At 37.0% G+C, this 23,690-nt stretch overlaps 1 protein-coding gene across 7 annotated transcripts in view; it reads left to right on the forward strand.

Moving 5' to 3' along the window:
- Positions 1–23,690, forward strand: part of JMJD1C (jumonji domain containing 1C) — a 364,249-nt gene that overhangs the window by 326,708 nt on the left and 13,851 nt on the right. For all 7 annotated transcript variants that reach the window (XM_007963314.3, XM_073019110.1, XM_038010370.2 and 4 more), the window contains 12 exons: positions 3,939–4,140; positions 5,880–6,094; positions 7,053–7,205; positions 10,791–10,880; positions 11,374–11,501; positions 11,680–11,893; positions 13,709–13,923; positions 15,281–15,559; positions 18,366–18,534; positions 19,099–19,189; positions 20,016–20,146; positions 21,507–21,629. In XM_007963314.3, coding sequence (XP_007961505.3) covers positions 3,939–4,140; positions 5,880–6,094; positions 7,053–7,205; positions 10,791–10,880; positions 11,374–11,501; positions 11,680–11,893; positions 13,709–13,923; positions 15,281–15,559; positions 18,366–18,534; positions 19,099–19,189; positions 20,016–20,146; positions 21,507–21,629 — 2,010 coding nt within the window. The remainder of the gene's footprint in view (positions 1–3,938; positions 4,141–5,879; positions 6,095–7,052; positions 7,206–10,790; positions 10,881–11,373; positions 11,502–11,679; positions 11,894–13,708; positions 13,924–15,280; positions 15,560–18,365; positions 18,535–19,098; positions 19,190–20,015; positions 20,147–21,506; positions 21,630–23,690) is intronic.

Raw genomic sequence — 23,690 nt, forward strand, 5'->3', positions numbered from 1 at the left:
GCTTAGTGTGAGCAATTTAATTGTTTCTTTTCTGTTTTATATGACATTTCCTTTGGTGTTGGGTGTTCAGATACTTGAGTAAAACTTAAAAAGCAAAAACAAAAAAACCAGATAGGTACCTTCCAGGTTTTAATGCCTAGAAAACTCTCGTGAAGTTAAATTTATAAAATTAAGTCTTAGTGAAGTACGTATTCTCTTTTCATCTTGAGACGAATATACATATTCACAAGTAAGTTCTAAGAAAAGGACCAGAATGAGTGCCTATTTTCTCCGCAGGTTGTAATGTTTAGTCAAATCTCGCCTGCTTGGTAACTAGCATGTAGCTTTAGAGAGGCTGTTTTATGACCCATTTGTTCACCAAGTCCAAAGTAATATTAAGTCAATATTAGATGTCATCTGTTAATTGTGGACAGAGTTGACTTGCTTTTCTTCTAGGCTACCTAGAAAAGATTTTTTTTTCCTTAAATATTTTTTAGAGACAGTCTCCCTATATTGCCCAGGTTGGAGTGCAGTGGCTATTCACAGGTGTAACCATAGTGCACAGCAGCCTCGAACTCCTGGTCTCAGGCAATCCTCCTGCCTCAGTCTCCTGAGCACAGAAAAGTTCTTCAAGTTGGTATTCATAAGTCAGGGAACTTCTAAATATGAATGGATTATCTACTTCATAGATTAAATAATGTCCATTCTCTTTCTAATGTTTAATAGAATTGTCATCAGTCATGGTCAATCAAAAAGAATGAGTTAAGCTTACACCTCAACTGTGTAATGTGATTACATACACCATTATACCTGTATAATTATATATTTTATATACACATACACATAATAGTGTGTTTCTTAGTACATTAAAGCTAGATATAATAGATTCTGTTTTATCTACTGTTTTGGAATGTTTTCCTATCTGCTACCTTTTTGTTTCTCTTAATTAAAAGTCAGCCACTTTTTCGCCACTGATTTTTATGTTTCATTTACTTCTATCTTACATTTTATCTAATTTTTACATTTAATGTTATGATCTGAAACTGCCACTATATTTAAATATATAAATTCTACAATACACAAAACCAGTGGTTTATGATCACAGTTAATTTCTGTATCTCCAAAAAAAATATTTTTTTAAGGGGGTGGCACATTAGAGATTAATGTTTGGCGAGTATTTGTCTCTTATTTTCTTCCTCCCCAGTTTTCTGTTAGAGCAGCTATTTGTGGATTTGCTACTAGAGAACTAAGGTTCTTACTATAAATGAAGAAGTATCATTTGAGTTAGGTATTTTTTTGTTGACTAAGTATCTTAATCTCAAACTTTTAGATTTTATATATTGCCAGTAAAGTATATATATATGGAATTGAAGGATGAAGTTTTCTTTATTGTACAAATACTATGACAGTTAAATTCATAAAAGGAGTTAGTTGCAGTCATGTGTGGCCTTGTCTAGAAGCAAAAATTATAATATCAAAAGCTCTCCGTATGAATTGGGCCTTTTAAGTCTTTGTACTCATTTATTATTTTATTGAAAAAAGCTCCAAGTGCCTGTTTTGTGTCACATAATTGAGATTTGCTTTGAAATGTCTGATTCTTTAGTACTATCTAACTTGTTCACAGTGGTATGGTGATCCATACTCTGAACTGTTCCATTATCTGGAATTAAAGGCATATAATAAAAATGGAAATAGACTGTATTTAGTTTATTCTAGTGTAATAAATTGAAAAGTAAATAGATGATTAGAAGCAAGTGTATCAAATAAAAGCTTATCAGCAGTATAACAATTCTGTCATTCATTCCAACTTGTAAAAACTCTGAATATTTTACACAGTTCGTAGGAAAAAATCTATCTTTTGCACAGTGGAAGAAATAACCTTTTCCATAAGTCTTCTGGAAATGGGTTTATACCATAACTGGGAGATGTGGTGTGTGGTTATACACGTGGGTGTTTCTCTAGTGGATTAAGCCAAATGGCTCCTTACCCTAAGTTAGAGACAGAGAGGGGAAAGCATGTAATTACAAAGAATGAGGCAGCAATTCTAGAAGTGCTTAATAATTAGACCTGATTTCAAATGGGCCACTCCATATGGTTTATTTAAACACAGTGCTTTCTAAGTTTCTGCAAGAAGTATATAGTCTCAGGAGAATAGCTGTACCTCTGATCCACACATTGGGCATGATTAGAAAACACAAGGGTAGGAAATACAGTTTATTCTTTCTGCATGTCAGAAATAGCAAACTGTGTAAATCTAATGTCTGACATATAGATACAGTAATATGGGTACAATAAGAATACAATTAGAAGTTAAAGCCAACAACTAATTGCTGATCCCAACATAGCTTGCTTTTATTTTATTTTATTTATATATATTCCAGCCTGGAATCCAGTGGCACAGTATCACCCCACTGCAACTTCTGCCCCCTGGGCTCAAGCAGTTCTTGTGCCTCAGCCTCCTCAGTGGCTGGAATTACAGGTGCGTGCCACCACACCTGCCTAATTTTTGTATTTTTAGTAGACAGGGTTTCACCTGTTGGCCAGACTGGTCTCAAACTCCTGGCCTCAAGTGATCCACCCACCTCGGCCTCCCAAAGTTCTGGGATTACAGGCATGAGCCACTGCGCCTGGACCCCAACGTAGCTTGTCTTTTTTCTTTCTTTCTTTCTTTTTTTCTTTTAAGGACGGAGTCTTCCTTTGTCGCTGGGCTGGAGTGCAGTGGCGCAGTGTCAGCTCACTGCAACCTCTACCTCCCAGGTTCAAGTGATTCTCCTGCCTCAGCCTCCCCAGTAGCTGGGACTACAGGCACACGCCACCATGCCCGGCTAATTTTTTGTATTTTAATAGAGATGGGATTTCACCATGTTGGTCAGGCAGGTCTCAAACTCCCGACCTCAGGTGATCCGCCCGCCTCAGCCTCCCAAAGTGCTGGGCTTACAGGCATGAGCCACTGCACTTGGCCAACTTGCTTTTAAATAAATACGTTTTTAAAAATTTTAATAGACAACATTTAATTTTTGGAGTTCCTCTCAGTCCAGAAATTCTTCCTACTCTCTAGATGACAGATGACTTGAGCCAGTGTTCTTATACTTATTAAACAGAAGTCAGTGAATGTGATGGAGCAATGATGTAGAGTATGTAAATAAGTTGATTTTGTTTTCATATATTAGACTGTAAAATGCATTAGAGTTTTGTCCTTTTTACTTTTTTGATAGCTTTTTTAATTCATCAATAAAGATAGCCAAGTTAATTTTTTTTTCCTTTTACTTTCTTCGAACGCTTTTATTTTTCTAAAAGACACTGCCACCGTCAGTATGTTGATATCAAATGCAGGGTATTATAATAAAGGAAAGATGTTAGGAGAAATAGCTCAGCACGTCTTCTCCCAAATACAGGTATTATAAAATTACCACTTGTCTTAATGAGCCACACTTACCTTGGAAAATCAGATGTGTATTTCAGTAGAAATATGTTGAGACTAACCTGTAGTTTCTAAATATATAAACCTTTGATCTTTATGTTCTTGCTGTGGATCTTGAAAGAGCTTTCTCCTACATAAACCAACTTTTGGTATAGAAGGACTGTATTTTCAGTTATTGATATACACAGAATATGAATGATTCTTACGTTTGCTATTATACATACATGAATATTTAATATTTAAAGAGTTTAGTCAGCTGGAAAACTTAGTTCTCCATTTTCAGTACCCTGACATAAGAGAGGTTCATTTGGTTAGTAGAATTGGTTAGTAAGTAAATAGAAATGCTGCTGCAGACTTTTTAGTCATTAATTGGTACCTAGAGCTATTAATGTCTTTGCTTCTTTACTGAAGTCTTACTGTATTATCACAATATACTGACTTGAATTTCATGTATATATATATGACTTGAATTTAATCTCAAGGAGTTTAACTTTCTACAAAGCATAACCTTGCTAAAACTTTCCTACTGATTTTACAGCTGGCATTCCTCGTTCAGTATTGAAAGATTGGCGTAAAGTCAAGAAGCTGAAGCAAACTGGGGAATCCTTTTTACAGGATGACTCCTGCTGTGAGATAGGGCCTAATTTACAAAAGTGCCGAGAATGTAGACTTATTCGCAGTAAAAAAGGAGAAGAACCAGCTCACTCACCAGTATTTTGTAGATTTTACTACTTTAGACGGTAAGTGGAAATATGAGATTGGGAAAAAAGTAATTTATTGATTCGGTATTGGAAATTATATAGTTGCTATTCTGAGTGTCCCTTTTGGATGGGGGGAATAAGTCTTTGAGTCTCCATGTTTTGGAAACATTATAAAAGAGTTATTAAATGTTTTTTGTGCTAACTTTTAACAATTTCTAACTATTAGGCTAAATACATAATTATTATTCATGTTCCATATGACCTTTCTGTTCTGAGAGATTTATTCTTAATGAGAAAAAGGTTTTTTCGTGAACAGTTGTTAACCTATATACTAATTTTATATAAATATTACCAAATAATAGTTTAAAATTAAAAACTTAAAGGTAGACTTGTAAGAGTTCAACTAAAGAACAGCTGGATAACCCAGACAGTAAAGACTAATTAACATGTCACACTCCAGAATCAGTCATTTCTAGTTGTGAATTCCATCTCTGTCCCTTAGTTCCTGTGTGAGTTTATTAACTATGGTAGGACAGCTAAGCCTGTCTCATCTGCAAAATGTAAATGTTAGTACCTACCTAACAGCTTTAATGAAGGTTAAATGAGATAAAGTATGCCAAGTCCTTAAGCACATATGAAATGCTCTATTGTTAGCTGTAATTATCTTCCTAAGAAACTGAGACACTTTACTCTGCTGAATACACTATGCTAGTAGCCCAGTGTAGACCTCCAAAAATACATGTTGATAAGAATGGACCAGGTTCTCTTTCCTCCTCACTTTGTAGCCAACAATCCCCAAAGGACAGACAATTTCAGGGAATAATTATAAGAGGTAATACCCATGGAAGTGCAGAAGAGATGAAAAAAGGAATCTAAAGGAAAGTAGGTTTGAGGTGATAAGAAAATCTAGGAAAAGTCTGAAGTAAAGAAATATTCAGGCAAACATTATACCATAAAACCAAAATAAGATGCTGGGTTATGACAAAAAGGAGAAATTTGGTTTAAAAAGAAGGAAACTTTGGAAAGATAATGAAGATATGAAAAATAGGGATAAATGAAATGTTGCTGTTCATATGAAAAATACAGTATGACTTACATTTTAGACATCACCTATTTGAGAGTAAAGAGAGTTAAGTACAAGATAATTGAGGAATAACCACCAGACAGTAAGAGAATGGCAATTTTGGCTTCCATTTACTATAAACTTCTCTGAATAGAGTAGTTATTTGGATATCAGAAGCTAAGAGCAAGTAAGCACATCAGTGGGGTTGCTATAAAACTATTAAGAATTTCATCCTTGTTCTCAGTCACTTCAGTAATGTTTCAATTTAATTAATGAAAATGTATGTATACTTGGCATTTTTAAAGTCCTCCTGGTGAAAGGCTTAAGTTGATTTAGGGCATTTCAGCTTTAGTGATTCCTGATTTAGATTATGTATGAAATAATAGCATTGCTCTGGGCAACATTGGACCCACATTTTTACTCTTGTCATTCATCAAACACTTAAACAGTTTTCATTTTGTTAAAGTAAGTGTAAGTGATCTAATTTCTTGAAATAACCTAAAATTAGTACTAGTTATTGCCATTTGCATAACACCTATGAGTTATTTAAATTAATTCAATAATTAGTGTGTGAAGAATTAACCTGTTTTCCTGTTTTTAATGTAATTCATATTTTATAATACAATATAAACATAATTATAAATTTACAACTTTAAAGACTGGACTTACATTTTAATATGTTGGTACCTAATGCTTTTATGTTTTAATATTTCAGGTTGTCATTTAGTAAAAACGGAGTAGTTAGAATAGATGGTTTCTCTTCTCCTGACCAATATGATGATGAAGCTATGAGTTTGTGGACACATGAAAATTACGAAGATGATGAACTAGATATAGAGACTTCTAAATATATCTTGGATATAATAGGTGATAAGTTCTGTCAATTAGTAACATCTGAAAAAACAGCTTTGTCCTGGGTGAAAAAGGATGGTAAGGAAGTTAAATATAACATGAACTGCACAAATTTCGTTTTAAGAATTTCTCTTTGAATTATGTTTAATCTGTGAAAGAAGTCCCTAATCTTATCTAATCTTGTTGATTTTTAATTATGATAATGATACCTTTTTACAATATGTATTTAAGGTTACAGATATTTTCCTGTAGAGGGTGAATTGAGTCAATTAACCATTTATGAAATCACAATAGCATTTTGCTGTTTCTGCCATTACAACATAAATTAATGTGTTAAACCCACTTTGGATGCAAATTGTGAAATTTCAACATTTGGCTTATAAAGACATAATCTACCCCAATTATGCATTGGAATCTCACCTTTACTCCCTGTTTAACTGTTTCCTTTGGCAAATAACCTCTCTGGGTATCAAGCAGGTCTGGAAAATAGGAAAGATAACTATGTCGTTAATTTGTTGAGAAAGTTGTGTTAATTATGTTTACTTAAGTACTTAATAGTTCGTAACATAGTAGACGCTCTAAATATTAGCTTCTTTTCCTTCCCTTCCTTGAAATCACTGGTTTGCCCCTCAGGGGACACTTAGCAATAACTGGAGACATCTTTAGTTGCATAACTGAGGGAGTTAAGGATATGTTGCCAACATCTAATAGGTAGAGGCTACAGATGCCACTGAACAGTCTGCAATGCACAGAGTAATCCCTCCCAACAAAGAATTATTCAACCTAAAATGTCAAAAGTACCAGAGTTGAGAAACCCTGCTTACGTGTAAGCCATTTTTATTTTTCATTTATGATCATTTGTGAGTCTTCTAAAGAGAATTACTAATTACTTCAAGAAGTCTATTGGTCTTCAGTTAATATAGCCTTGAAAGTTCTCGGTTTGCCTTTACATTTTTATTTCTTCTGTATTTCAGCCAAAATTGCCTTGGAAAAGAGCATGTTTGCCTTTAAAATTTTTGTTTTTTCTGTATTTCAGCCAAAATTGCCTGGAAAAGAGCAGTGAGAGGAGTCCGGGAGATGTGTGATGCATGTGAAGCAACATTGTTTAACATTCACTGGGTCTGCCAAAAATGTGGATTTGTGGTCTGCTTAGATTGTTACAAGGCAAAGGAAAGGAAGAGTTCTAGAGGTGGGTATATAAGTTTACATAAATTGAAGTTTTTATAATATTTTCTCTAGGATCACTCTTCTAGAACATCAGCTGTGTTTTTTTATTCCTATCTTCCTTATTAATGTATTAAGGAATTTTTTTTTTTTCAGTTTGTTTTTAAGAGAAGTAACCACAGTTTATTAATGGCTGTATTTTCTAGAATTAAATTGCATCTACACCCATCAGCCTCATGAGTGTATCCATCTTCTCATTTCAGTCAGATAGTTCCTTAATGTAGCCCAAATTTAGGTTAGGCTTTGTTGCTTTAAGATTCCAATGTGTGGGCCAGGCACTGTGACTCATGCCTATTATCCCTGTGCTTTGGGATTAGGCAGGAGGATCACTTGAGCTCAAGGGTTCAAGGTTACACTGAGCTTTGATTGTGCCACTGCACTCCACTCTAGGGGACAGAGCAAGACCCTGTCTCTATTGAAAAATTTTTTAAAAGACTGCAATGTGGTAGAAGCCTGAAGTCCTCTAGGACCTGTGAATTACACAGTCATACTTTATAAGTCACAGTTGAATACTTACTAGTGTAAATGTAAATTGATTTTCCTAAATATTGGTCTTTAGAGTACAAATACAAATGTTGAGGAATATGCGGCCACCCACCCCATTTATCCCCATTTTTCTGTTTTGTTTGGAGACAGCGTCTCACTTTGTCACCCAGGCTGGAATACTGTGGTGCAGTCTCAACTCACTGCAGCCTCAAACTCCTGGGCTCAAGCGATCCTCCCACCTCAGCCTCCTGAACAGCTGGAACCACAGGCACACACTACCATACCTCACTAATTTTGTTGTATTTTTCATAGAGAGTTTCATCATGTTGCCCAAGCTGACTCCAGTTCTTAGAGAATAAAAAAGAAATCTTTATAATTTGGAAACAGCCTTTCAATTATTTCTAATTTCTAGGTAAACAAATGGCACAAAAACAGTGTTCTGTTTATTAATACAGCTAGAGATAATGTAAAGTTTAAAAAAGGAAGTAGGCCGGGCATGGTGGCTCGTGCCTGTAATCTCAGCACTTTGGGAGGCCAAGGCTGGCTTCCAAAGATTGCTTGAACCCAGGTGTTCAAGACCAGCCTGGGCAACATGGCAAAACCCTGTCTCTACAAAAAAATACAAAAACTCAGCTGCGCATGGCGGTGTGTGCCTGTAGTCCTAATTACCTGGGATGCTGAGGTGGGAGGATCACCTGAACCCAGGAGATAGAGGCTGCAGTGAATTGTGATTGCCCCGTTGCACTCCAGCCTGGGTGACGCAGTGATACCCTGTCTCAAAAAGGAAGTAATTAAATGAATCAAAAGTGTTTTAGAAAGATTATCCAAGGCAATTTTGGAAGTGACTACCTAAAACTGGTATTGAATTTTTTGTTGGGAGTAGAGTTCTGATGAAATAAGAGAATTAGAACTGTGGAAACGTTAGAAGTATTTAGTATAGATTGTCTGTCTCAAAGTGTAATGAATGTCATTTTCATTTCAGGCAGCTCTTTTTTCAGAGTAGTATATCAGGTAGATGAACCATGATTTAACCATCAGTATTTTCTACTGATAGGATTACCAAAGTCGCTTATCCTTTCTTACCAAAGAAACCTGAGCAAATGTGAAAGCATAGCTGAACATGTACAGCTAAGTGTTTCTGGGATATGCAATAAATATGTTAATATGAGTAAAATGTGAAACCATAATACATGTATTTTGACATTTTCAATTCTTATAAAACTTGATGACATGATGTGCATTTCAAATTCTTTTTTCCTGGTTTCATATTACTTTTGGTTTTCCTTTGCCAAATTAAAAAAGTTAATTTACTCTGTTTTGCTGTTTTGTATGTATGTATATATATGTAAGCTACCATAAATTCTTTCTTTGAATAAGATAAAGAGTATTAAAACTAAATTGATGTATTACTGCTGATTTTCTTTTTCTTCTTTTTTTTTTTTGGGATGTTGTCATTGAGACAGAGTTTCACTCTTGTTGCCCAGGCTGGAGTGCAGTGGCGCAATCTTGGCCTCCTGGATTCAAGTAATTCTCCTGCCTCAGCCTCCCTGAGTAGCTGGGAATTACAGGCATGGGCCACCATGCCTAATTTTGTATTGTTAGTAGAGATGGGGTTTTACCAAGTTGGCCAGGCTGGTCTCAAACTCCTGACCTCAGCTGATCCACCCACCTCAGCCTCCCAAAATGCTGGGATTACAGGCGTGAGCCACCACACCCAGCCTGCTGATTTTCATAGTAGTATTAATTTTGAAAGTATAGTCTCGTTAGTTACCATATCATTCTTTTAAGTGTAACTTATGCCTTGGGTTATTGTCCGTATTATCTAAATATCTATTTTACTGTTAAATATTATAATAAAACTGAGATTGAGTAGGTTTAATATATAGCTTCATGTAGTGGTAATCAACATAAGTGTCTAAAATATAAGCAATATATAAAACATTTGTAAGTTACTATGTAGGTTTTGCAGAGGAAAGTCACAGCTTTTAAAGGTGACTAGTTTTAGATTGGGTTTGAATTTTATTGAATGTATATTTTTATGACGCAATAGTTCTAGATTTTTTTTTCTTTTTCTTTTTTTTTTTTTTGAGATGGAGTCTCGCTCTGTCACCCAGGCTGGAGTGCAATGGTGTGATCTCGGCTTGTTGCAACCTCCACCTCCCGGGTTCAAGTGATTCTCCTGCCTCAGCCTCCCAAGTAGCTGAGACTATAGGCATGCATCACCACACCTGGCTGATTTTTTATTTTTAGTTGAGATGGGGTTTCACCACGTTGGCTAGGCTGATCTTGAAGTCCTGACCTCAAATGATTCGCGGCCTTGGCCTCCCAAAATGCTGGGATTACAGGTGTGAACCATTGTGCCTGGCCTGTTTCTCGATTTTTTTTATGCTGAGTTTATTGAGCTTTGTGACACTGAAGCTCTTATAGCTACATCGTAAGTAGCTGTGTCACTAAATTTATAGAGAAAGTTCTTGAGATCAAGATATCAAATGCTTTTATTCTTTATGTTATGCCCTATGGTATGCCTTAATTGTTTACAACTTCAGGGATGAAAGCTTATTTGAAGTCAGCAATAGCAATTAATAATAACTGTATGGTACCAGCTTTTTCACATGTCTCATGTTCCTCTACATGTCTTTGAAGCATAAGAGGAAAATGATTTAACAGTCATCTCAAACTGTGTCAGTCTGATGATGTACTAGGATCAGGCATAAATTCTGTTTGGCAGAAAAAACAACTAAGAGGAGATTAGCTACAGAAAAGATAGAGGTGACTAATAATAATGACTGGAAATTTTTTAAAAGGCTATCATTATATCCATTTTATATCACTGTTTTTATATAATTCAGGAAATGGTGGAACTGTTTTTCCTGACTTGTTTCAGAACCAAACATCTAAAGCATATCATTGACATTTTATTTCATTATTTTTATTTTTTTCTTTTTCTCATTGGCTGTGACTCTAGACAATGAGACATTATATAAAATCGTTAAGTTCTTTAAACCATCAGTTTATAATTGTGAAACCATGAGTGTGATATACTACAAGGTATATTGTCTTACAGATAAAGAACTATATGCTTGGATGAAGTGTGTGAAGGGACAGCCTCATGATCACAAACATTTAATGCCAACCCAAATTATACCTGGTTCTGGTAAGTATACCTTCTTCATGTAATATAACTGCTCTTGGTTGCTGCAGATTAAGGGAACACTTAAAGGAGTATGTGGAAGTATAACAGGGTGGAGACAGAAGATTTAACTAGTTTTGAATTGTCTTGCTCAGTTATTGGAAATCCTCTATGTAATAAAGCTTAGAAGGTAAGTCCAAGCCTCAGTGATGAAGAAAGTTCACCATTAGAAGGAGAAAGCTAGAGTGTAATGAAAAGGCCTATTGGATTTTTAATGAAAGCTTTTTACAATTTTTGAGCATATCTAATTTTTAGTAGTGATAAAAGAGTAAAGAACATAAATTTGGTTGAATAATCAAATCTGTAATAGATAGAAGAGAATGGAGAAAAATGGAAGAAATTTAAAGGGCACAAGAAAACCTCCATTATTCCCAATTATAAAATATTGTAAGAAAAAAATTTTACAGCATTAACAACTAGTGGTAATCTTTTTATTAACTACCATTTTATTTTGTAGTTTTGACAGATCTTCTAGATGCCATGCACACTCTTAGAGAAAAATATGGTATTAAATCCCATTGTCATTGTACTAACAAACAGAATTTACAAGTTGGAAATTTTCCTACAGTGAATGGTGTATCTCAAGTGAGTAAAACTCTCTGGTTATTCAAATAAAGTCAACTTTGATATTTATTTGAAATTTGATATAGGACTTATGTATGAATTAATGTTTGCTATATTTCTGTGTAAATTTCTTATATCTATACTACTAATTGAATAATTGAAGAAAGTGTTTAAAGATATAATTGTTCTACCTTTGTAGGTTTTACAGAATGTTCTGAATCACAGTAATAAAATTTCTCTGTGCATGCCTGAGTCTCAGCAGCAAAATACTCCTCAGAAGTCTGAGAAAAATGGTGGCAGCAGCCCAGAGAGTGATGTAGGCACAGATAACAAGTTAACTCCTCCAGAATCCCAGTCACCACTGCACTGGTTAGCAGATCTTGCAGAGCAAAAAGCCAGAGAGGAAAAAAAAGGTAAACATAATTGATTATCTAGGTATGTGTGAGAGGAGTATAGTATAACTAACCAACCATGTACCATTGTACAATACAGTACTGTTAATATCAAAGTAAACAATTTACTTTGGTCTTTTGCTTGAATTATGGGTTAGGTTCAATGTAAAACATTTTGTCTTCGCTTATTAGGAACTAGCCTGTTGTTGTTTTTAGGGTGGGGTTTTTTTTTTTTTTTTTGAGACTATCACCCAGACTGGAGTGCAGTGGCACAATTGTTGCTCACTGCAGCCTTGACCTCTCAGGCCCAGGTGATCCTCCCAGTTCAGCCTCCCAAATAGCTGATAGTAACAGGCGTGTACCACAATGCTTAATTTTCTTTTGGGAGGTGGGGGAGCACAGAGTTTTGCTCTTGTTTCCCAGTCTGGAGTGCAATGGCATAATCTCGGCTGGCTGCAACCTCCGCCTCCCAGGTTTAAGTCATTGTCCTGCCTCAGCCTCCCTAGTAGCTGGGATTAAAGGCATGCATCACCACGCCCAACTCATTTTGTATTTTTAGTAGAGACAGGGCTTCACCTTGTTGGCCAGGCTGGTCTCAAACTCCTGACCTCAGGTAATCCATCTGCCTTGGCCTCCCAAAGTGCTGGGATTACAGGCGTGAACCACCACGACTGGCCAGTTTTTTTTTTTTTTTTTTTAGTTTTTGTAGACGTGAAGTTTCGCCATGTTGTCCAGACTGTTCTTGAACTTCTGGGCTCAAGCAGTCTACCTCGTCTTCCCAGAGTGCTGGGATTACAGACGTGAGCCACCATACCCAGCCTTAGCCTTCCTTTAACTACATACCAAAGTTAGTTACAGAATTGTTTGTGGATGAGCATATTGATAAAGCTACCAGAGCACTAGATGTGTAACTTACCTGTATTTTCTTTTTTGTTTGTTTGTTTGTTTGTTTTTCTGAGATTAAGTCTCACTCTATTGTCTGCGCTGGAGTGCAATGGCATGATCTCAGCTCACTGCAACCTCTGACTCCCAGGTTCCAGCGATTCTCGTGCCTCAGCCTCCTGAGTAGCTGGGATTACAGGCACGTGCCACAATGCCCAGCTAATTTTTATATTTTTAGTAGAGACGGGGTTTCAGCATGTTGGCCAGGTTGGTCTTGAACTCCTGACCTCAAGTGATCCGCCTGCCTCAGCCTTCCAAAGTGCTGGGATTACAGGTGTGAGCCACCATGCCCGGCCAGCTTACCTGTATTTTCTACCTGTCTTTGCTGTAGTGTTTTTCATTTGTAACAGGTGTAAACATGTCTAAAATATTGAGGTACGCCTTTTTACATTTAGATTATTTGAATCCATTTGGCCAGGCTGGTTTCAAACCTCACTCATCCTCAGGTTTGTGTTTAGGTGAATAAATCACTAATGCTTCCTTCAGTTTTTATCTCCCACTAGAAAATGCTGGGGCCAGTTTTGTCTGTACTTTAGCACCATGCTTAATAGAATGAAAATTTGTAAGGGCTGGGCACAGTGACTCATGCCTGTAATCCCAGCACTTTGGGAGGCCAAGGTGGGCAGATCATTTGAGGTCAGGAGTTCAAGATCAGCCTGACCAACATGGTGAAACCCCGTCTCTACTAAAAATACAGAAAAATTAGCTGGGCGTAGTGGCGCATGCCTGTAGTCCCAGTTACTCAGGAAGCTGAGACAGGAGAATCACTTGAACCTGGGAGGCAGAAGTTGCAGTGAGCCGAGGTCATGCCACTGCACTCAAACCTGGGTGACAGAGGGAGACTCCATCTCAAAACAAAAAACGAAACAAAATCTGTGAAATTTTCTATTTCAGAAAACAAAGAACTTACCCTTGAAAAACAAATTAAAGAAGAAAGAGAACAAGACAACTCTGAATCTCCAAATGGCAGAACATCACCTCTTGTGTCCCAGAATAATGAACAAGGCTCAACCTTACGAGATTTGCTGACTACAACAGCTGGAAAGCTACGTGTGGGGTCTACAGATGCTGGCATTGCCTTTGCCCCAGTATATTCAATGGGAGCCCCAGTGAGTGTGATGCCAGATTTTTGGTTTTAATGTGGGCCTTAAACAGAGATGATTTGGAGACTTGGTTTTTGGCTCTGAACTACCCAATATGCAGATGAAATCAAATGTACCAAATTGCTAGGCATGTTTCTATTTGCATTATAACTGTACCTTGAAAGCTGGCATTTTCCATCTTTTTCCAAGGTGAAAGGTGGAGGGGAGGCTCTTCGATTCCAGAAGATCCCTAAGATACCCCTTTAGAATTGGGAAACTAGTTGTCTAGTGAAGGGAAAAACCCACGTGAAAGTGATTGTTGAATGTTACTTAAAATAATCAGAAGTCAACTTTTGCTTTAATTATTTACCAGGAAAAAAGAAGAGCAATATAATTTATTTTAAAACTATATGGGGGCGCCGAGTGCGGTAGCTCACACCTATAATCCTAGCACTTTGGGAGACTGAGGCAGCTGGATCACGAGGTCAGGAGTTCAAGACCAGCCTGGCCAAGATGGTGAAACTTTGTCTCTACTAAAAATACAAAAGTTAGCCAGGTGTGGTGGCATGTGTCTGTAATCCCAGCTACTTGGGAGGCTGAGGCAGAGAATTGCTTAAACCCAGGAGGCTGAGGAGGTTGCAGTGTGCCAAGATCACGCCACTACACTCCAGCCTGGGCGACAGAGCGAGACTCCATCTCCAAAAAAAAAAAGTATATGGGGGCTGGTTGTGGTGGCTCACGCCTGTAATCCTAGCACTTTGGGAGGCTGAGGTAGGCAGATCACCTGAGGTCAGGGGTTAGGGACCAGCCTGGCCAACAACATGGTGTAACCCCGTCTCTACTAAAAATACAGAAATTAGCCAGGCATGGTGGTGCATGCTTATAATCTCAACTACTTGGGAATCTGAGGCAGGAAAATCACTTGAACCTGGGAGGTGGAGGTTGTAGTGAGCTGGGGGGGGTCAATCATGCCTGTAATCCTAGCACTTTGGGAGGCTGAGTGGGAGGATTGCTTGAGGCCAGGAGTTTGAAACCAGCCTGAGCAACATAGCAAGACCCCCATCTCTATTTCTTATAAAATAAAATTTTAAAAATATTTTAAAAATGTATATGAGGGATGCCACCTACCTGTATTCTCTGTCCCAGGCCTATAACGATGTAAAAGACAGGAAGGCTGTACTTCCAAGTTCTTCAGACCTGGCAGTTCTCACACAACCGGATTTCTGGTTTGTATTTTGTCAGGAATATAGGAACTCAAATCTAAGTGCATATATTCTGGAGTGTGGGGATATTGTTTAAAAAAAATAAGTCTGTGGGAGGAAAATGTATATGATTTCTCTCAAAAACAGGGTTTTTTTGTTTTGTTTTGTTTTTTCCTTAATAGAGTAGCAAAAGTGGACGGACTATGCCTAACATTCTTGATGACATAATTGCTTCAGTTGTTGAAAACAAAATTCCACCAAGTAAAACCTCCAAGATAAATGTAAAACCAGAGCTTAAAGAAGAGCCTGAAGAAAGCATAATATCTGCAGTGGATGAAAATAATAAATTATACAGTGATATACCACATTCTTGGATCTGTGAGAAGCATATTTTATGGCTTAAGGATTATAAGAATAGCAATAATTGGAAGCTTTTCAAAGAATGTTGGAAACAAGGACAGGTGTGTATTTTAGGCTGACTAAGAACACTCTTGGTAGAACTGAAGCTTATTAAATAGAATGGTTCCCTCCTTAGGGATAGAAATAGAGGGGGGAAATAGTACTTAACACATTTGGGGGACAATAAGATATGAAAGTACCAAAAAGATTGTCAGAATGCTTATTTCTCAATTCCTGTTTTTTGGCCAGATTTAATATGAGTTAACAGGGAAGCATTGATTATTTTATGTTAGTTTTTGATCTGTCAGAACAGACATGTAATAGCATCTTGAATTTACAAAATGCAGTTCCTTTCTCCTCTTTTTTAGATTGATATTTTAGTCCAGTTAGTAGATCCATGTCTACTATTAAAATAGTAATAATTAACAGCATTTTTCATGAACCTATGTAGATGTTCTTGTCTGTAATATTTATACATAGAACATTTACTTACAAATTAGTTCATCAAATCTTGAATGACAAACTATATTGTTCTTTCTCCTCTAATATAAATGATTTTCTGTTGGACAAAAGTTTTGATAATGTTTGATATACATTTCAGATGGCAGTTTACTACATTAATGCAAAAAATATGAACAAATTAAGTATTTGTATGACAGTATTATTCTGTTAAATTTATTTCTTGTTTTCTGGAAAATGTTTACTTTGTTCATTCAACTGTTACTGAGCATCTAATAAGAGATCCAGTCTCTGTCATAGGCAGTAAGAATATAAAAATGAGTAAGCTATGTAAAAATGAGTAAGAACCATTTTAGTGCAATGCTTCTTGATCTTTTTAGGTAACTAATCCCTTTCAAAATCTGATGAAAGCGAATCTTTCACCCCAAAAAAAGAAATGCACACTTGCGCGTTGCATATACACAAGATTTAGCATGTCTTTTTTGCCTTGTTCTCCTTGAAACCCTGATGACATTACTGGGCTGAAATTTTATTTAATTTGTGTGGGCTTTTGAGGTAGAAAAGAGTCACACAAATAATTGTTTTCATAATTATGTTAAGTGTTTTAAGAACTTTGTTCAAGGTGCTATGAGAACCCAGAAAAGGAAATGTCAAAGCTAGGATACTAGTTCAAAAAGGTAGTCTAAATTGATTCCTTAGAGGTTAAGTGAAGTTTTTTGCTAGATGGACAAGAGGCTGGACATACACAAGAACAGGTGTTCAGGGAACTCTCTGAGTAGGTGTGATTATCTGCAACATAGATGATGGTTCATGGGGGAGAGTGGTGTAAGGAGATGGCTAGAGGAATGATGAAATGCCCTTCTATATCATACTAAAGAGTTTTAACATTATACTGTAGGTGCTAGTTTTAATTGTGGAATCTGTATAATCAAATTGTCATTTTATAGTAACTGACAGCAAGACAGATTAGAAGTTGAGTTAGAAGAGAATAATACCATTGGCAAGGAGTCTAATCAGAAAGCTTTACAGGCCTGGTGCTGTGGCTCATGTCTATAATCCCAACTTTTTGGGAGGCCAAGGCGGGAAGATTGATTGCTGTAGCCCAGGAGTTGGAGACCAGCCTGGGCAACATAGTGAGACCCATTTTCTACCGAAAAATTTTAATTAGCCAGACGTGGTGGTTAACACCTGTAGTCCCAGCTATTTTGGGAGGCTGAGGCAGTAAGATTGCTTTAGCCCAGTAAGTCCAGGCTGCGGTGAGCCATTATCGCGTGCACTGTACTCCAGCCTGGGCAACAAAGTGAAACCCTGTCTCCCAAAAAAATAAGATCATGATGATAGCCTAAGAATTCTGCTTTGAATTATTTTGATATACTAATTAGCTTAACCCTTACCTTGTTTTAAAAATTTACTTTCAACAAGCTGCTGATTACCATAATAGCAGGAATATTATTGAACAGGTACTAGGCACTAGGAATTAATGCATGAATTGCCAGCAAGTTAACTAATACCTGGACCTCTTTTTAAAGTTGTATATATTATTGGCTCATTGAAAAAATGTTTAATGGAACATTCATCCATGTAGTAAACCAGAATTTAGGATTTTTTTCTTTTTTAAGATGTCTTTTGTATTCTAAAAAAAAAAATCTAGCTAGAGATTATTCTGCTTTTGTGGTTCCTAAATTTTAATTATCTTAATTATCTTATCTTAATTAGTTTAAGAATACTAATAATCACTTAGATTTTTTGTTTGTTTGTTTGTTTCTGGAGACAGGGTTTTACTGTGTCGCTTAGGCAGGACACAAACTTGGGCTCAAGCAATCCTCCCACCTCAGCCTTGGGAACTGGGACTACAAGAATGCATTGCCACACCCAGCCTAGTAAATATCATTTTTCAGAAACTTTTAAGTCATAGCTTACTGTGTTCTCTGTATTCCAGAATTCTGCTTCATTAGAATACAGGAATTTGTTTAAAACCTGAGAATAATATATCAGATGTTCTTAGATATGTTTTTATATATCATTTATTGTTGTTTTAGAAGCTGTAAATCTTCCATTACTGGTTTCTGCATTATTAGAAAGCTGTTAGGGAATTTGGGTGGAGAGGACATGTACCCCCCCGCCACCAAGTGTAAGAAAGCTTTGAGGGGATTTGAATTTATATAATTTCAAAGGAGACACTCACTCTCAGAGAATCACTCATTAGGCTTGAAATTTAATAGTTTCAGCTACTGAACAGGCTGAGGTGGAAGGATTGCTTGAGCCCAAAGGGTTATAGTCAGGTGTGATGAGGCCGCTGCTCTCCAACCTGGATAGGAGAGCAAGACTCTGTCTCAAAAAAAAAACAAAAACAAAAAACAAAGTCTATGTATCTTTTAACTGTTATTTATTTATCTATTTATTTATAAGCCTGCAGTGGTTTCTGGTGTGCATAAGAAAATGAACATTAGCCTATGGAAGGCAGAATCAATTAGTCTTGATTTTGGAGACCACCAAGCTGATCTCCTGAACTGCAAAGATAGCATCATTTCAAATGCCAATGTTAAGGAATTCTGGGATGGTTTTGAAGAAGTTTCAAGTATGTTCGTTTTTATTTTACTATTTTCTCCATCATACTCCTTCAAAATGATAAATTCCAAATGTAACTTAACAGATTTTAAGTCTTTGAAACATCTGTTTTACGTTGTTGTCTAATAAAAAGAAACAAGTAATTGGAAACAAAATACTGGGTCCCAATCCCTGTCTCTACCACTAATTTCCTTTGACCTTAAAGATGCCGTTTATACTGTTTTACTTACGGAGAAATGTTTGACAGTTCCATAAGCTTGTGAAAATTGAATTATTTATGTAAAACTCTTTGAAAATTAAAAGTGTAAATGTAAGATTGTAATGTTACCAAGATTTTTAAAAACAATTTTTGAGATATTACAAGTGGGTAATTTAATGAATTCTGTTTATGTAAAAAAGGAATAAAGGTTTTAATACTACATAAGTACATAAGTAATAAGTCAATAAGCAAGCATTCATTAAGCATGTAATGTGCAACAATCAAATCATTCATTTACATTTCTTTCTCTCCAAATGTTAATAAAGATAAAAAGGCAGAAATTACCCTTTTAGTAATTAACTACATTCTTTATAGAACGGCAGAAAAACAAAAGTGGAGAAACAGTTGTTTTAAAATTGAAAGATTGGCCTTCAGGAGAAGACTTCAAGACTATGATGCCCGCAAGGTTTGAAACTTTTCATTTTGACCTGACTTTTTGAGATCAAGCTGGGAGTATCCCCAGAGATAGAATAAGTAACTGTAAATGTGACCTGTAGACTTTTTCTTCCTCAATTAAAAATAAATAACTTGAGGCTGAGTGTCATATAGTGGCTCACACCTATAATCCCAGCTCTTCGGGAGGCCAAGGCGAGGGGATCACTTGAGTCCAAGACTTGGAGACCAGTCTGGCCAATATGACAAAACCCCATCTCTACGAAAAAATACAAAACTTAGCCAAGCATGGTGGCAGGCATCTGTAGTCCCAGCTACTCGTGAGGCTTAAGTGAGAGGATCACTTGAGCCGCGGGGGTGGGGGCTGCAGTGAGCTGAGATCATGCCACTGAACTCCAGCCTGGGTGACAGAGTGAGACCCTGTCTGACTGATTGATTGATTGATTGATTGATAGCAAAACTGAGTTGGTAGCCTCAGCAGTGGGGAAGTCTTTATGTTAGGGCAGTGAAGGAAAGAATGTTCACGTTAAAGAGGCTGGGCGCAGTGGCTCACGCCTGTAATCCCAACACTTTGGTAGGCCAAGGCGGGCAACAAGAGTGAAACTCTGTCTCAAAAAAAAAAGAGAACACAGCACCCTGTTTAGGACCTCCCTTCTATTACAGCTTTTAATGGTTGGAGAGGCAGAATTGCTATTTTAGTCAGTATCACTTGAGTCAAGGAAAATTGTTACCTGTCTTATGGAAAGGTAGTCTGGTGTTTTGAACAACTTGAAAATTATGTATGTGAAAAGACTTATCAATGCAGATCTTTATAAGAAGGCAATGTTGTTATTCTTCAGATACGAAGATCTTTTAAAAAGTCTGCCATTGCCGGAATATTGTAATCCAGAAGGAAAATTCAATTTGGCCTCTCATTTGCCAGGATTTTTTGTACGTCCTGATCTAGGACCCAGGTTGTGCAGTGCTTATGGTAGGTATATATTCACATTTCTCCTATGTATGAATTATATTGGATTTTTAAAAATTTTTGTTCAGGCCAGGCACAGTGGCTCACGCCTGTAATCCCAGCACTTTGGGAGGCTAAGGCGGGTGAATCACGAGGTCAGGAGATCGAGATCATCCTGGTCAACATGGTGAAACCCTGTCTCTACTAAAAATACAAAAATTAACCAGGCATAGTGGCGTGTGCCTATGGTCCTAGCTACTCAGGAGGCTGAGGCAGGGAGAATTGTTTGAAACTAGGAGGCATGAAGGTTCAAGTGAGCTGAGATTGCGCTACTGCACTCCGGCCTGGGCGACAGAGCAAGACTCCATCTCAAAAAAAAAAAAAAAAAAAATTTCTGTTCAAGGATGGGTGTGGTGTCTCATGCCTGTAAATCCCAGCACTTTGGGAGGTCAAGGTGGGTGGATCATGAGGTCAAGAGAATGAGACCACCCTGGCCAACATGGTGAAACCCCATCTCTACTAAAAATAGAAAAATTAGCTGGGTGTCGTGGCGTGCATCTGTAGTCCCAGCTACTCCGGAGGCTGAGGCAGGAGAATTGCTTGAACTTGGGAGGCGGAGGTTGCAGTGAGTCGAGATCGTGCCACTGCACTGCACTCTAGCCTGGCAATAGAACGAGACTCCTGGCCGGGCGCGGTGGCTCAAGCCTGTAATCCCAGCACTTTGGGAGGCCGAGACGGGCGGATCACGAGGTCAGGAGATCGAGACCATCCTGGCTAACACGGTGAAACCCCGTCCCTACTTAAAAAAAAATACGAAAAAACTAGCCGGGCGAGGTGGCGGGCGCCTGTAGACCCAGCTACTCGGGAGGCTGAGGCAGGAGAATGGCGTGAACCTGGGAGGCGGAGCTTGCAGTGAGCTGAGATCCGGCCACTGCACTCCAGCCTGGGTGGCAGAGCGAGACTCCGTCTCAAAAAAAAAAAAAAAAAAAAAAAAAAGAACGAGACTCCTTCTCAAAAAAAGAATTTCTGTTCGTACAAATTGTCTAATGATTTTTAGTTTTTACTAAATCTGTTCTTTTAATCCATCCTTTTTTCTATTAAGCAACATTTTAGGAATTAACAGCCAAAATATAGTTAAGTACCTGCTAATTGATTTTTTATTAATTTGATTTTTAACCATAGTACATTTTATTATAATAGAAATGTAATTATTGAAATAATAGGGTGTTTTATAGATTGTGGCTTTTGGAACAGGTTTTTGTAATAAGGAAACTAAAATTCAAATTATAGTTAAATTATGCAGATAGCTAATTTGGAGGGATATCTGATTATACTATTATATATATAAAGTATTTTGTCAAGTAAAATTTTGTTTTATACACAGGTGTAGTTGCTGCTAAAGATCATGATATAGGAACAACAAATCTCCATATTGAAGTTTCTGATGTTGTAAATATTCTAGTCTATGTTGGCATAGCAAAAGGAAATGGCATTCTCTCAAAAGCAGGTAACTTAAAGAATAAATAGTCTTTGAAATAACAGTTGAATAATCACATTCACTAGTATATCAGCTTCTGAGTTAACAGTGAAGATTTCAAAAAGAATTGCAATGGATGTAGGGGCATTTTAGCCCTTACTACTTGAAGATTGAATAATTTTCCTATTTTTTTTTTATCTAAGTGAAATTTTAATTTTAAAAGTGAATATTTTAACTTCTTTTCTGTCATTAAGTATTGTGTTGATGAAAATACACTGTTAAGCTCACTTGTAAACATTTATTGAGAACGGGCGCAGTGTCTCATGCCTGTAATCCCAGTACTTTGGGAGGCCGAGGCGGGTGAATCACCGGAGGTCAGGAGTTCGAGACCAGCCTGACCAACATGCTGAAACCCCGTCTCTACTAAAAATACAAAATTAACTGGGCATGGTGGTGCATGCCTGTAATCTCAGCTGCTCGGGATGCTGAGGCAGGAGAATCGCTTGAACCCAGGAGGCGGAGGTGGCTGTGAGCTGAGATCGTGCCATTGTATTCCAGCCTGGGCAACAAGAGCAAAACTCCATCTCCAAAAAAAACAAAAAACAAACCAACAAGAAACATTTATTGAAGCATAGAAACTAAGTCCTAGGGTTCTAAAGATGATTAAAATATGGTTTGTGGCTCATTCTTTTTCCCCTCCTGTAAAAAGAGGAAGAAGGGGGTCTTTTAAGTGGAAGTAACCTCTTTCTATCCAGTACATAGGTTTTCATTTCTGTCCCCTGAATTTCTTTTTGAAACCATGCTCTGTCAGTTATTCCCTTCTTTATAAAGACATAGATACAATCGTAGGCCCTTAACATTTTCTTCTTCATTGGCTTTTTCTCTGTACAATAAAAGCAAAGTCTAAGATTATTTTTTCTTTCTCGAAAGAAAGCCTCCTTTAAACCTTTCCATCCTATTGCTTCTACCTCATAAGAAATATTTTACCATCTCTGTCACTTTCCTTTTACATTTCAGTTCATTGCAGTCTTATCCCATACTGGTCTGAAATTACTATTGCTACTGCTGTCAGTCACACATATTTGGATAATTCAGTGTATCTTTCTGGTTCATTTATTACTAACCCTTGTCTATAATAAATGGCACCGTTAATCACAACCTCTTTGAATATAGTCTTCTGCTTCTGTGATGCCACTTCTGATTCTGACACCTTATGGAGTTGGAGACTTCTTTGGGGTTTCAGATGTTCTCTACCTTTTCTACTTCACATGCACTTTCTGTGAAATTCTGTGGATGACATCCAGCTATGAAATAGATCATCAATTTTATATCTGGATCCCAGAATGGATCTATAGCTTAATGGCTAGGTGCTGGGGACAGGATTCATTATAGTATTCACTCTACTTTTGTATACATTTGACAATTTTATAATACACAACCTAAAATACATCAAAACTGTAGAAACTCATTTTTACATTATGCTACTCAGCTTTTTAACTGACACTATTGACTATAATAGGTTACCACTCCCATCCCCCAGAGATTTGAGAGTCAGTGGGTACACTTGAGTTATAGTCTGAGCGCTGCCACAGAAATGTGACCTGTGGTTCAGATTATTTATCCTTTCTAATCCTGTGATGCCATGGAGTTATATCCTTTGTATCTCATTATAGTTTGTTCATATCTTGCCCTGTAGCACTTAGAAATTACAATATAGAAGTTAACCTGCTTTCCTCCATTACTATTCATTCATGTCCTTAAAAGCTGGAACTTTCTTCCTCATCTTGATTTATGCATATCCCCCAGTGTGTTTCTAGCATATTTCTTTTGAGAAAATTTCAGGAGAATGTCAACATTTTAAATAATCCTTTGGCTCTCTTTCTTTATCTAAAAAGTTTTTGTCACTTTTTATAGGTGGTCACAAACAACGTTTTAGGGTTATAATAATGTTTCAAACACATTGAAAAATACTTAAGAGATCATGCTTTTTTCCTCCATCTGTCATGTGTCTCTTACCTCCATGTCTTCCTGGCAAACTCCTGTATTCATTCTTTCAAATGTAACTCAGATTATCATTCACCCTAGAAGTCT

The sequence above is a fragment of the Chlorocebus sabaeus genome, chromosome 9 (genome assembly GCF_047675955.1).
Source record: "Chlorocebus sabaeus isolate Y175 chromosome 9, mChlSab1.0.hap1, whole genome shotgun sequence".
NCBI lineage: Eukaryota > Metazoa > Chordata > Mammalia > Primates > Cercopithecidae > Chlorocebus > Chlorocebus sabaeus.